The sequence below is a fragment of the Nerophis lumbriciformis genome, linkage group LG11 (assembly GCF_033978685.3).
Source record: "Nerophis lumbriciformis linkage group LG11, RoL_Nlum_v2.1, whole genome shotgun sequence".
In the NCBI taxonomy this organism is placed as follows: Eukaryota; Metazoa; Chordata; class Actinopteri; order Syngnathiformes; family Syngnathidae; genus Nerophis; species Nerophis lumbriciformis.
Genome location: NC_084558.2, coordinates 37764478 through 37778236, shown reverse-complemented (window position 1 = coordinate 37778236; position 13759 = coordinate 37764478). Strand labels below are relative to the sequence as shown.

Genomic DNA, 13759 nt, shown 5'->3' with positions numbered 1-13759 from the left:
GATTCCAACCATTGAAATTTTTGTATAGTTCAAGACTTACGGTAATTTGAAAACATCACTGCACATCATAATGACAGCTACAGTTTCAATCTTAAAGATCTAAAAAAATTATTTGGGTATGTCCGGCGGGGCAGATTGAAACGCATGCGGGCCCCGGGCTTTAATTTGCCCAGGTCTGCACTAAAGCAATTACACCCCTCACATTCAAGCAGCCATTTATACTACTACTCAAGGGACAATACAATAGAAAGGAAACTTGGATATACATCCTGTTAGAGTAGTCACTGTACAGCTTGTATAGCAGTATAGATGTATTATTTAGTCAACACACAACCCTTATTGTCTAAATAGCAGGCAACACAAGCGCACAGCAAGATCATTCAGTACCTGTCCATGCATTAAACTTGTCCAATTTCTAGAATAGTTCGGCTCTAAATGAGCCTCCTACAGCCCATGGAAACACCTTAATCTGATCGTGTTTGGGTTTTTGAAAATTTGGACTAACACACCTGCATTATGCGATTGGAAACCAGATCTCTGGAGGGGGGTGTGCGGCCGAGGGGACCCTTCGTGTTGCACATGGGTCAGCCTCAAAGCAGGGGATATAACCCGGAAGCAGATACCATTCAATAAGAATACCAACAATTGAAAAGAAAAGGAGACTGTTTCTTTGCTTCTCAAATTAAAAGAACAGAACATTTTCAAATGCATCGATGGTAAAAAAAAAATAAATAAAAAAAAATATTTATTTAATAAGGTAACTAATTCGGACTCCCGAACGAAATCTGAAAGAGAATGATACACGTATTATAAATTACAATAATAATAATAATGTGTGCAAAAACCTCTTCATGCAGCATTTCTAGAATGATTAACAATAACTCTGGTTTATATCCTTTTAGCGCGTTTAATTTATTTATTTTACGGATGACCTATATGACGTCACACTAGGAGTCTGTGGCTTCTAACAAGTTAACAGCCTAGCTATGTTGTAATGTGCGCTGTAATATTGACACAGATTAGAAATATTACATTTCTAATGGCTATGCTGATGTTAAATACACAACTGGCAAGATAGTCTGAAGAATAGTAACCAAGTTCCTCTGGAAAAGTATCCAGTCAGGGCACGAACGCTCTTGTCCTTCGGATTTAAAACTCCTTCCATCAATCCCCAGAGCCTTTGCTGCCTTATGAATGAACTCCGAGACATTCAAAAGTTTAGTTTTCTGGATTCTCGGTCCAAAAATTCCTTCGGAAAAACTCTCTGCCGTCAAGATTTGTTTACTTCGGACCTGCATCCACTCCGATACGTTCTTGGAAGTAGCGTCATGTTCATAGCAAAATCCAAGATCATTTATTGATGCTGTCTGTTATTTAACATCAGCATAGCCATTAGAGACGTAATATTTCTAGTCTGTGTCAATATTACAGCGGACATCCCAACATAGCTGGGCTGTTAACTTGTTAGAAGCCACAGACTCCTAGTGTGACGTCATATAGGTCATCCTGAAAATAAATAAATTAAAGGTGCTAAAAGGAAATAAGCGCCCCCCAGTGTATGGGAGGCACACGACGTATGACTAATAGTCACATTAAAGCACAAGTGTCAAACTCGAGGCCCTGGGGCCAGATGTGGCCCACCACATCAGTTTATTTGGCCCTCGAAAGCCTGGAAATAATATGTATCAATAAAGTACTGTAACTTGTCTTACTAAATGTATTCTTTCTTTCTATTTTGGCAGGAAAAAAAATGCATGTACTCCATGTAATTGCAAATTATGTTAACTTAAATATTGTCTATATATGCAAAAATATATTATCAAACATTCACACCATGTTTTATATAGAAATAAATACTAATAATAATGATTTCAAAGCAAGTTATCCATCAAATTGTGCAATGTAAAAGTAGCAATAGATTTCATGGTAAAATTGTAAATATTTACTGTGGTTTTTACAGCATTTTTCTCTGAATGAAAAAAACAGTACCGGTACTTTTTTTTTGTAATAAAATACAGTAATACACCGAAAAATGTACAGTTGTTGATTTGCAGTAAAACATTTTTTTTTTAAACTGGCAGCTCAGGTGCCAAAATTTTACTGTAAAATTGCAGTTTTTTTTATTTACAGTAAAAAAAAAACAAATGTAAATTTTCTTGCAACTGAGCTGCCTTTTTTTTAACGATAAAAATAGCAGTACTGTTTTTCCATTTACAGTAATGCATCCATTTTCTTCTCCTTGTCCCTTTCGGGGTCGCGGGGGTGCTGGATAATATACACTAGATTTTAAGGTGAAATTATTGCAACTTACCATATTTTTTTTACATTTTAGTTTTTTTTAAATCTACTAATAAAATGCTTTAAAAAATTGTGTGCTAATATTATTCACTGTTAGAAGCGACCCTCTGGGGCCAAACATAACGGTGATGTGGCCCTCAGTGAAAACGACTTTGACTCCTCTGCATTAGAGAGTGTGCATGGACACTTGGACTTCACATGTTGGTGTGAAAATACAAATAAAGTATTTGAGAAATCAGACTAATTTAGTGCATGGAAACGTAGTGAGTGTTTTTGCCTACAAGCATGGTGGTGGTGGTGGTAGTGTCATGGTTGGCATGAGTGCTACCAGCACTGGGTAGCAATTCAACATTCAGAAGGGGAGCGTGACCCACCTCCCCCTTCCTTTGGGAAAGTGTGACACACGGCCGTATCCCAACATGATAAGGAACCCAAACACACCTCCAAGATGGTCAAGTGCCTTCCTGAGGAAGCTGAAGATGATGGACTGGACAAGTGCAGTCCATTAATGAACCTGTGGGGAATACTCAAACAAAAAGAAGAAAGACGGAGGCGTGCAAGGTGCCTAACTTCCACCAGCTTCACCGGTGATGCAGTGTTCATTTTGACAGGGTTTTTTTGTTTAGTTTTAGTCATAGTCTTTTGACAAAAAAATAACTTAGTTTTATTCAATATTGTAGTCATCTAAATTGACTTTATTTTAAGTCTACTAAATTTCTCAACATTTCAGTTGACTAAAATCACAGTAAATTTGTCTAATAAAATATTAAGTAAAAAGGATATTTGAAGTTGTCTAGGAACAACTTTTATTAATCTTATTGCAAAGCATCTCAAAAACTAAATTCACAAGACCTGCACTCAATGAATATATCAATAAGAACAATTCACACTGACCTCTTACTGTGTGTTATTATTTTGGCTAAAATTAAGCATTGTTTTTAAATGTTGAATAATTTATGACCAAAATGGTGATATGAAGAAATCCATCCATCCATCCATTTTCTACCTCTTGTCCCTTTTGGGGTCGCTGGAGCCTATCTCAGCTGCATTCGGGTGGTAGGCGGGATACACCCTGGACAAGTCGCCACCTCATCGCAGGGCCAACACAGATAGACAGACAACATTCACACTCACATTCACACACTAGGGCCAATTTAGTGTTGCCAATCAACCTATCCCCAGGTGCATGTCTTTGGAGGTGGGAGGAAGCCGGAGTACCCGGAGGGAACCCACGCAGTCACGGGGAGAACATGCAAACTCCACACAGAAAGATCCCGAGCCCGGGATTGAACTCAGGACTACTCAGGACCTTGCTATTGTGAGGCAGATGCACTAACCCCTCTGCCAACGTTGGCCACTTTCCCGTTTAATTACAGCAACCAATGTTATAAATCTACAACCTGTATATATATGTTAAATACCTGTCTTTCTTTGTGTGTTAGCTTGACAAATGTCAAATCTGGTCTTTTGCGTTGTCAAATAGCTGAGCAGTGTGCTGAGGACATCGATTAAACTCTACAGGTGTCTTTCTTATTCAATTGGCGGGCAAGCTCGCCCATGGTGTGCAACAAAAGTAGTGGTAGCGGAAGCAGTCTTGCTCCTGTGCTCCCATTTTTAATAGTAACAGTAATTTAGAACAGTATAAGCTGAGTCAATTTAAGATCTTGAATAGATTGTATTTTACATCTTCTCAGCTGTTTAAAATGGGTGCAGTAGATCAGTGTTTTTCCACCACTGTGCCATGAGATATTGTCTGGTGTGCCGTGGGAAATTACACAACTTCACCTAATTGGTCCAAAAAATATTTTTTGCAAATCAATAATTATAATCTGCAAATAATGTGCCGTTGCTTAGTGTCTGTGCTGTGTAGAACTCGGCAGGGTAACCACGTACCGGTAATACTCCATGTCAGTAGGTGGCAGGTTTTGCTTTGTAAAAGTCGGAATGTGTCGGGTGAGACGAGGATGGTTTGTTGTGATCGCAATATGCAGACCACAGCGGGAGGCAGTGTGCAGGTAAAAAGGTATGTAATGCTTAAATCAAAAATGAACAAAAGGGAAAGGAAAAGGCAATGGCTGGGCAAATCAAAAGTAAAACTGAACTGGCTACAAAGTAAACAAACAAAATACTGGACGACAGCAAAAACTTGCGGCGTCCACAAAGTACATCCGTACATGACGTGACAAGCAACAATGTCCACACAATGAAGGATAGCAACTACTTAAATAGTCTTGCTTGCTAACACAAAGCAGGTGCGGGGAATAGCGCTCAAAGGAAGACATGAAACTGCTACAGGAAAACACAAAAAAAACAGGAAGGGCCACCAAAATAACAGCGCAAGACAAGAACTAAAGCACTACACACAGGAAAACACAAACAAACTCAAAATAAGGCACGACGACCTGGTGGAGTTTCATTTTTTAACGTTTTCTGCTGGTGGTGTGCCTCCGTATTTTTTTATGAAAAAAATGTGCCTCGCCTCAAAAAAGGTTGAAAAACACTGCAGTAGATAGCAAGTTATGTATGAAGTGTTGGGCAGCTGAGGGAACTCTTGTTCATTTATTGTGGGAATGTCAGAGAATGAAAGACTTACGGTTGAAACCAACAAAAGAAGCAATCACATTCCTAAATATAAACATCCCAATGACACTGCAAACTTGTATTCTTGGTGATCTGCATCAATTTAGTAACGTGTCATCAAAGAGTAAAAATTAATTTCTTTCAATATGCATCATAACAAAAACGGTAATACTAAAAAAATGGATAGCTGTTGATAGTCTAACTCAGTGGTTCTCAAATGGGGGTACGCGTACCCCTGGGGGTACTTGAAGGAATGCCAAGGGGTACGTGAGATTTTTTTTTAAATATTCTAAAAATAGCAACAATTCAAAAATCCTTTATAAATATAAATAAAAACCTATCTTTTTTCCAAATAGTTCAAGAAAGACCACTACAAATGAGCAATATTTTGCACTGTTACCGTGACTGCGTGGGTTCCCTCCGGGTACTCCGGCTTCCTCCCACTTCCAAAGACATGCACCTGGGGATAGGTTGATTGGAAACACTAAATTGGCCCTAGTGTGTGAATGTGAGTGTGAATGTTGTCTGTCTATCTGTGTTGGCCCTGCGATGAGGTGGCGACTTGTCCAGGGTGTACCCCGCCTTCCGCCCGATTGTAGCTGAGATAGGCTCCAGCGCCCCCCGCGACCCCAAAGGGAATAAGCGGTAGAACATGGATGGATACAATTTAATAAATCAGAAACTGATGACATAGTGCTGTATTTTACTTCTTTATCTCTTTTTTTCAACCAAAAATGCTTTGCTCTGATTAGGGGGTACTTGAATTAAAAAAAATTTCACAGGGGGTACATCACTGAAAAAAGGTTGAGAACCACTGGTCTAACTCATACTCACTGGTACACACAAGCTATGGAGATTATATCAGTAGAAAAAACGGCATTTAGTTTAGATAATAATTAGTTGGAATATGGGATCCATTATTTAAATTAGTCTTAACTATTAAATGAACCTAAAATATGACTTATTTTATCTTTGTGGAAAATATTGGACACAATTTGTTGTCAAGAATATGAGATGTGATGCAATTGTAAGCCACTGACACTATTGTTCATTTTTTAAATGTTTTTTTTTATATATAAATGGCTGTGATGATTATGTCAATGAGGGATTTCTAATCACTGCTATTTTGGAATTCTTATTAATATTGGTACTGTTGTTTATATTATTCTTTTATTTTTACTACTTTTGGATTGTTTTGTGTCATGTTTGTGTGTCCCCTCAATTGCTTTGTTGATTGCTATTCTGAATGTTGCTGGACCGGGTTTGGTTTTGGAATATGAATTGTATTATTATGGTATTATTGTGTATTATTTTGTTGAATTGATTAATATAAAAACATTTTAAACTTTAAAAAGAACAGTATACGGTAAGTAATTTTAAAAAATTTGCTTCGGCCTGCTTACTGTTGTGTAGATGTCTGGAAGGTTAGCCAGCAGACGACGCTTCAAGTTGGTTTTATTTTCACCGGAGAAAATCGAGCCACAGGATTTACAATGTGTCTTGTTGTCCACCGCCGCAAAGGGAAGGCGCGTCCATATGTCTCCTCTTCTCTTTCATCCAGATGTATAAGACATATTGTATTGAGGTGTGTAAAAATATAGTCTTGTTTTCCTACAGAAAACAAGACAAACAAACACTGTGCCTTACAAAGACAGTAGTTCTGATTGGTGATTACTCCGCCACAATTTGGACATGTTCACTGTAGATTCATCGTGCTTCAGAATGTCACAGTACATGTTGGAATTTCTGTTTATGACAATGAACTGCACCTCCCCGATGTCAGCACTCATGGAGCTCCAGACCATGACACTACTACTACCATAGGCAAGACACAATTATCTCGCTACTCACTTGTGTGACCAGACAATATGTGTGTCGTCTCATTCTCAGTGGATAGTACATCTTTCATGCTATACAAGCTGAGCACTGACTACTCTAAAGTGTATCAAAGTGTCGTCCCCTAAATAGGTGCAATTAAATGCTTGCTGAAATTGGAGCGGGAATGTACATCTATGCATATTTTAAAAGATGCCACAACCCCACCCCACTTTCAGGTGATTAGTAGTAATTGAGGCAACTTGGGGGCTAAGTCCTGTAGCTGCCACTCTACTGACTGATTACCAGCTATTACCTGCCCTGCAATCATGGCCTCTGTCAAATGGCTAATTACTCCCATCAAGCAAGGCGAGAGGCACTGGAGAATGCAGAAAAACCTGAAAAGCCTGGCAGATTGTTTTATTTTTTAGTCTAATGCATTCTTTCAATTACAAACTATTTTTTGTTACTCTTGCATTCATTTTCTGTTGTCCACTTAAATAATACGTTTGTTGTATCCAGCAGCAGGTTGCCATGGCGGCTGATTGATGCGCCACTGGCCGGGTGAAGCGGCCGAATGACAGCAGAAATGATTGAGGGGGTGGAAAAAGTGGATAGAGAATGAAAAGTACAAATCAGATATGAAGTAGAAGTAATAACTGGGGTAAACAGAAAAAGGAACAAATAAAAAGCGTCTCTCAAAGTGATGGATGGAAAAAAATGTTGTTAATCTTTTATAGAGAAATCCCATCAATCAGTCAGTGTAGTTTGTATCACGCACACAATACTAACAATGTCACACATGTGTGTTTATATATGTGTGCTCAGATTTAGGCACGTCGTTGCAGCAACTGGAAAATGGCCCGGGGAGTTCCCTGGCCCCCACCTCCTCTGCCCAGCCCACATCCACAGACTCATCTTCAAGCCGGTCGCCTCAGCTGTCCCAGCAATTCCCTCACATCCCTCAGCTTTGCCATTCAACACCGGAGGGTTCGCCTGTGAACGACTGCGGCCCGCTACGACCGACTGCAGAAGCCCAGTGCGATGCTGTAGGTGAAGAAGAAGAAGTGATGAACGTGGATGCTAAAGAGGACAAAAGTGACAAAAAACATCTACACTGTCCCACGTGTAAAGTGACTGTTAATTCCAGCTCCCAGTTGGAATCACACTGCAGTGGTATGTGCAGTAGTCCCACTCGATCGTATTCATGTGTCATGCCGTTTTATACTCAACCTTGTGTGCACACTCCTCACCAGGCTCGAAACACAAACAGATGATGGACAGCCCAAACAGCAGCCAGTCGCACCGCAGAACCAAGAGGACGACGTTCCCCAGGCACACCTGCCGGATAATAAAGCAGAGAAGGGGCAGCAAGACCAGAGGGCTTATGGGCGTCACCGGCAAGCGATTTCACTGTCAACTGTGCCAGGTGGCCGTCAACTCAGAGAATCAGCTTAAACAGGTACTGGGCAAACAAAAAACAGATAGAAATGTAAATCTGAGTTTATACCTCCTTTTTAGCTATAAAGGTTATTCATAGGCACATAGCCTTACCTGATGTTCTTTGGTCAGTCTGAATGCCACTTTATTGATCTGGATTAAATTAAAGCTGTATAATCAGCATTGCTCCCAATGGTCCATTAACAGCATTATGCAGTATATATTATTAATTAATTCACATACAGTCATATAACTGTTAACTGTTATATCTGCTGTTTTGTATTGTTAATATATTTATTTATTATTATAAACTTTGCTACTCTATATCACAAATTTCCAATTTGTGAGATCAAATGAGGTATATTTTTTTATTTTAATTAATTCTTCAGGTTTTTTTGTAAATATCTTTTTTAGTTTTTATTGTTTACTTTAATCAACTTTGCGTAAGTATTTTTTTAATTTTTGTTGGGCAAATTATATGTACCGGTGTGTGCATATATATATATATATATATATATATATTTATTTATATATATATATATATATATATATATATATATATGACATTCAGCTGACTTTTCAGTCAGCTGAATGGTAAGAACAAAGTTCGCGCCATCAACATGTATGCCCTACCAGTCATTAGATACCCCGCTGGTATCATAAGCTGGCCAAAGGAGGAGATAGAAGCCACAGATATCAAGACAAGAAAGCTCCTCACCATGCACGGAGGGTTCCCACCCTAAGTCCAGCACCCTGAGGCTATACACTAAGTGAAAAGAAGGAGGCCGAGGGCTAATGAGCGTCAAGGCCACAGTCCAGGATGAAACATCGAAAATTTGAGAATACATCGAAAAAATGGCCCCGAAGGATGAACTGCTAAGTGAACATCTCAGGCAGCAGAACCCTGATGAGAGTGCAGAGGAGGAAGAAGCAGACAACCTGCACGGACAAGCCCCTACATGACATGTACCACCGTCAGATAGAGGAAGTGGCTGATATCAAGAAATCCTACCAGTGGCTGAAAAATGCAGGACTGGCAGACAGCACAGAGGCACTAATCATGGCAGCACAAGAAAAGGCCATAAGCAGAAGAGCCATAGAGGCCAGGAGCTACCAGAGTAGATCAGACCCAAGATGCAGACTGTGCAGAGAAGCCCCTGAGACAGTCTAGCACATAGTAGCAAGCTGTAAGATGCTAGCTACATCAGCGTATATGGTGAGGCACAACCAAGTGGCTGGGATAGTACAGGAACATCGGCAACCAGTATGGAATATAAGTACCCAAATCCCAATGGGCCATACCACAGAAGGTGGCTGAGAACAACAGGGCCAAGGTTCTGTGGGACTTCAGCTTCCAGACTGACAAACAGCGTCTGGCTAACCAACCAGACATAGTGGTGGTGGACAAAGAGCAAAAAAGGGTAGTACTGGTGATAGTTGTGGCAATCCCAGCTGACGCCAACATCAGGAAAAAGGAACACGAGAAATTTGAGAAGTACCAAGGGTTGAAAGAGCAGCTGGAACGGATGTGGAAGGTCAAGGCTAGCGTGGTCCCCGTGGTAGTGGGGGCGCTTGGAGCAGTAACCCCCCATTTGGGAGAGTGGCTCCAACAGATCCCAGGAGCAACATCTGAAGCCTCAGTCCAGAAGACTCCTAGGAACAGCCAAGATACTGCGCAGAACCCTCAAACTCCCAGGCCTCTGGTAGAGGACCCGAGCTTGAGGATGACACAGATACCACCCCACCAGGGTGAGAAGGAGATTTTTTATTTATATATATATATATATATATATATATATATATTCAATCAATTTTTTTTTCAAGAAAATGTATTTTACATTTTTTTGATTGCTTTTTTTTGTGAGAGCAACGACCATATTCTCGCCCAAACTTAAGCCGTACTGAATTTGTATGTATATATATATATATATATTAGGGTTGTATGGTATACCGGTACTAATAAAATACAGTGGTACTAATTCATTAAAGACAGTACTTTACTGCCTTTGAAAAAATATCGGTACTTTTTTTTTCATCCGTATGCTGTCGTGCTGAGCCGAGGTGCATGTAAAGTGTGTCAGCATGCACACACGAAGTGCATACAAGCAGAAACAGTGTGAAGAGGAAAAATGGCAAAGAAAATAGCAATTCTATTGGTTAATAAATATGGATGTATTTTGGCTTCAAAATAAACAATAAAGGTGACGCTTTAAACACGGGAGCGCTGTGCTGCAAACACTGCTTTAAAACATGCCTCGCCAAACGTGGCAATTAATATCACCACCTTTGCTTCAAGCTAAGGTAAACATTTAAATAACAAACAATCCGACCCGCACAAAGACTTTAAAAAGCGACAGGTAATAATAGGGATGGGAATCAAAAAACGGTTCTAAGAACCGATTCCCAGCGTATCAATTCCTTGGAATCGCTTGGCATTTATTCAAACGGTGCTTTTAGCGATCCTTCTGGGTGGGGATGATGTTGTGTAGTGACGTCAGATCTCAAAATGGCGGAGCCCGGGCGCAACACACGCTCTTAAGTTGACTACATTTTACAAGAACAGATGGCGACATCGCTACTTGTAATAATTATAAGGCTGTGAGTTCATCAGGAGGAGGACATGCGAGCAATATTATTACATAAAAAGCTTGACATATCTCACTTTGCATGTAATAACTTAATATCACATGTTACTAAATGTTACTAATAATTATTGTGTAATTTTCACATGATTAAATTCTACAGAAGAATATTAATTTCTTATATATTTATTTTCAAGAAGTTAATTTTTTTCTTCCATACCACTTATGTGCCATGACCTCACTGTAGGCTTTGTAAGGTCATGTTACCTAGTCTAAACAAAACAAAATGTATGCTAATCCACCCTTTTTTCTCATTTTTTTCCCCAAATAAGAATCGATAGAGAACTTTTAAGGAACCAAATCGTTGAGCAGAATTGAAAGTGGAATCGTCCTTAGGTAATAATGTGGTTAACTAGCTCCCCTGCTGTGCACATATAGATACGTAGACATGTATACAGCTGCTTGGCTTGTTGCCAATTATTAGCCCAGTCCAAACCGCCCACATAGCGCAAACTAATGCAAGTGAAATGACGGAATTTTTAAACAAATTCCTACAATTTGTGTTTTATCTTAAACATTGCGTGCTTTACCTGCTACATATATTATACCCTATAGTATTGCTTTTAGTACTTACTAATGATTGTATTTGTCTTAAAGCACAGACCTAGAGTGGCAACCATAAATCATGAAACATTTAATACAATGTCAATAAAGTTTTCTATTCGATTCGAACCTAATCCTGGATTATGGCAGACTATATGTAATATGGAAAATTGTAAATTGTTATTTGAGTGCAATAAGAAAAGCCCAGTGTGTTTAATGCCTTTTAATTTTAATCTTCTAAAATAATTTTTTGAGTATTGTTAGATTTTCTGATAAAGTATCGAAAAGTATTGATATACATTTTGATATAAGTACCGTCCATCCATCCATCCATTTTCTTCCGCTTATCCGAGGTCGGGTCGCGGGGGCAGCAGCCTAAGCAGAGAAGCCCAGACTTCCCTCTCCCCAGCCACATCGTCCAGCTCCTCCCGGGGGATCCCGAGGCATTCCCAGGCCAGCCGGGAGACATAGTCTTCCCAACGCGTCCTGGGTCCTCCCCTTGGGCTCCCGCCGGTCGGACGTGTCCCAAACACCTCTTTAGGGAGGCGTTCGGGTGGCATCTTGAGCAGAGGAGCAGCGGCTTTACTCTGAGCTCCTCCCGGGTGACAGAGCTTCCCACCCTATCTCTAAGGGAGAGACCCGCCACCCGGCGGAGGAAACTCATTTCGGCCGCTTGTACCCGTGATCTTGTCCTTTCGGACATAACCCAAAGCTCATGATCATAGGTGAGGATGGGAACGTAGATCAACCGGTAAATTGAGAGCTTTGCCTTCCGGCTCAGCTCCTTCTTCACCACAACGGTATAAGTACCGGTATTACAATATTGGTATCGGGACAACCCTAATATGTATAATTATGTATATCCTTGAAATAATACTTAGCCTATGTAAAAATTAATAAACAGTAAGACACGCAAAAATTTTCTTTGGGGAACGATTGATTAACTTTAACAATTTTTTTGACAGCACATGAACAGCAGAAGGCACAAGGAGCGTTTGGCCGGGAAGCCTGTGAGGGTGAAGGCCAAATTCACCCCTTATAATAAACCGCAGCCCAACACGGCATTAGTGGTAAGAATACACACAAATGCTTATTTGCCTTTTTAATATTTACAGTTGATGGTGACTTAACCATATCTATAAGAACAACTTCTGTACCTTAATTTCTGTTTTTGTATAATCTGCCTTGAAGTAGTTTTTTTTTGCTGTCCCTAATGGGGTCACTTGGGTTTGCAGACTAAACTTGCCTTGCAGAAGCATCTGTCCAAGGCCCTGTCAGCAGGGTTCCTGACCACCCCTTTCAATCCAGCTGCTTTATGCACCATGGCATCTGCACCGCTGGCACTGCGACTGCCCCAGGGCCCTGCAGCCTTCATCCACAGTCCCCTGATAAGCCCCGCCCTCTTCAGGCCTGCCCCAGGGCCTCTGAGGGCCACTCATGCACCCATTATCTTCTCTCCTTTCTGACAGTGTGTCATATTTGACAAATCATAGCACAGAATGTACACTAAGCCATAAAAGTAAATATATTTTTTTGTTTATTTATAAAGAACTATCTGCCATGACAAAGAGGTGTGTTAATGTGAAGCTTTTGTTGCCAAAATTATTTCAAGTTGATCTTTCTGGTTGTGCTCTAGGGGGAAAAAATATCATTCTTGTATTAGGTTCTCTACACAAATGACTTGAGCGCAAAGAAAATATTTATAGTGGAGTAGCTTTGGATTGTTGGAACTTGGTCATCGTCATTAATGAACGTTCCATCCGTCTGTGTTTATGTCCTGTGCCATAATACAAAGCCAAAACAGGATTTTTAATGAAATGGAAACTGTTTGACTTGAGCCATTAAAGCAAATCCTTCAGAAACGCAATACAAAGAAGCAAGCTGGTCTTTGATACACCTGTCTTAATATTGTTTTTATACATTTTTAGCGGCTGTTGCCTCATAACCATCTCAGCAATAGGAATATTTTCACCTAAACCAGTCAATGTGCAATCAAGGGCAATAATGTAGAATAAAATGTGATAAAATATGTGTTGTTAATTTACACTGCAATAACTTGTTACAAACTTGTGTTTGTGTTTTTTGTACACATTCATTTGAATGAAAATATAAGGTTTAGTTCTGTACAAATGTAGTGGTGAGCAACAAATACAATTAAGACTATCAACTTGGATCATATAATTTAATGTATTTGGGAGAACATAATGTGGCTAAATACTATTAAATGTAAATATTAACGCGAAGCACATAAATATGAACAAAATAAGAGTGCCTACTTGCTACTTTAAGATACACTAGTGCTCTCTAGTGGTAGGTATATTTAAGTGCATTGACTATTTGGTAGACTTGCAGAATATGTACTGTGCGTACAAATGTACACGATCATGAAAATATGTACATACAATTAAAAAATGTATTATCATCCTATTTATCATGTTGTC

General features: G+C 39.7%; 1 protein-coding gene across 1 annotated transcript in view; it reads left to right on the top strand.

The window, feature by feature from the left end:
• The window catches only part of LOC133610421 (zinc finger protein 385D-like), an 84806-nt gene extending 71061 nt beyond the window's left edge, over nt 1-13745 (top strand). Inside the window, exons 7-10 of the mRNA XM_061966666.2 lie at nt 7522-7869; nt 7950-8155; nt 12284-12388; nt 12554-13745. Coding sequence (XP_061822650.2) covers nt 7522-7869; nt 7950-8155; nt 12284-12388; nt 12554-12784 — 890 coding nt within the window. The 3' untranslated portion in view covers nt 12785-13745. The remainder of the gene's footprint in view (nt 1-7521; nt 7870-7949; nt 8156-12283; nt 12389-12553) is intronic.
• The last annotated feature ends 14 nt before the right edge of the window (nt 13746-13759 follow it).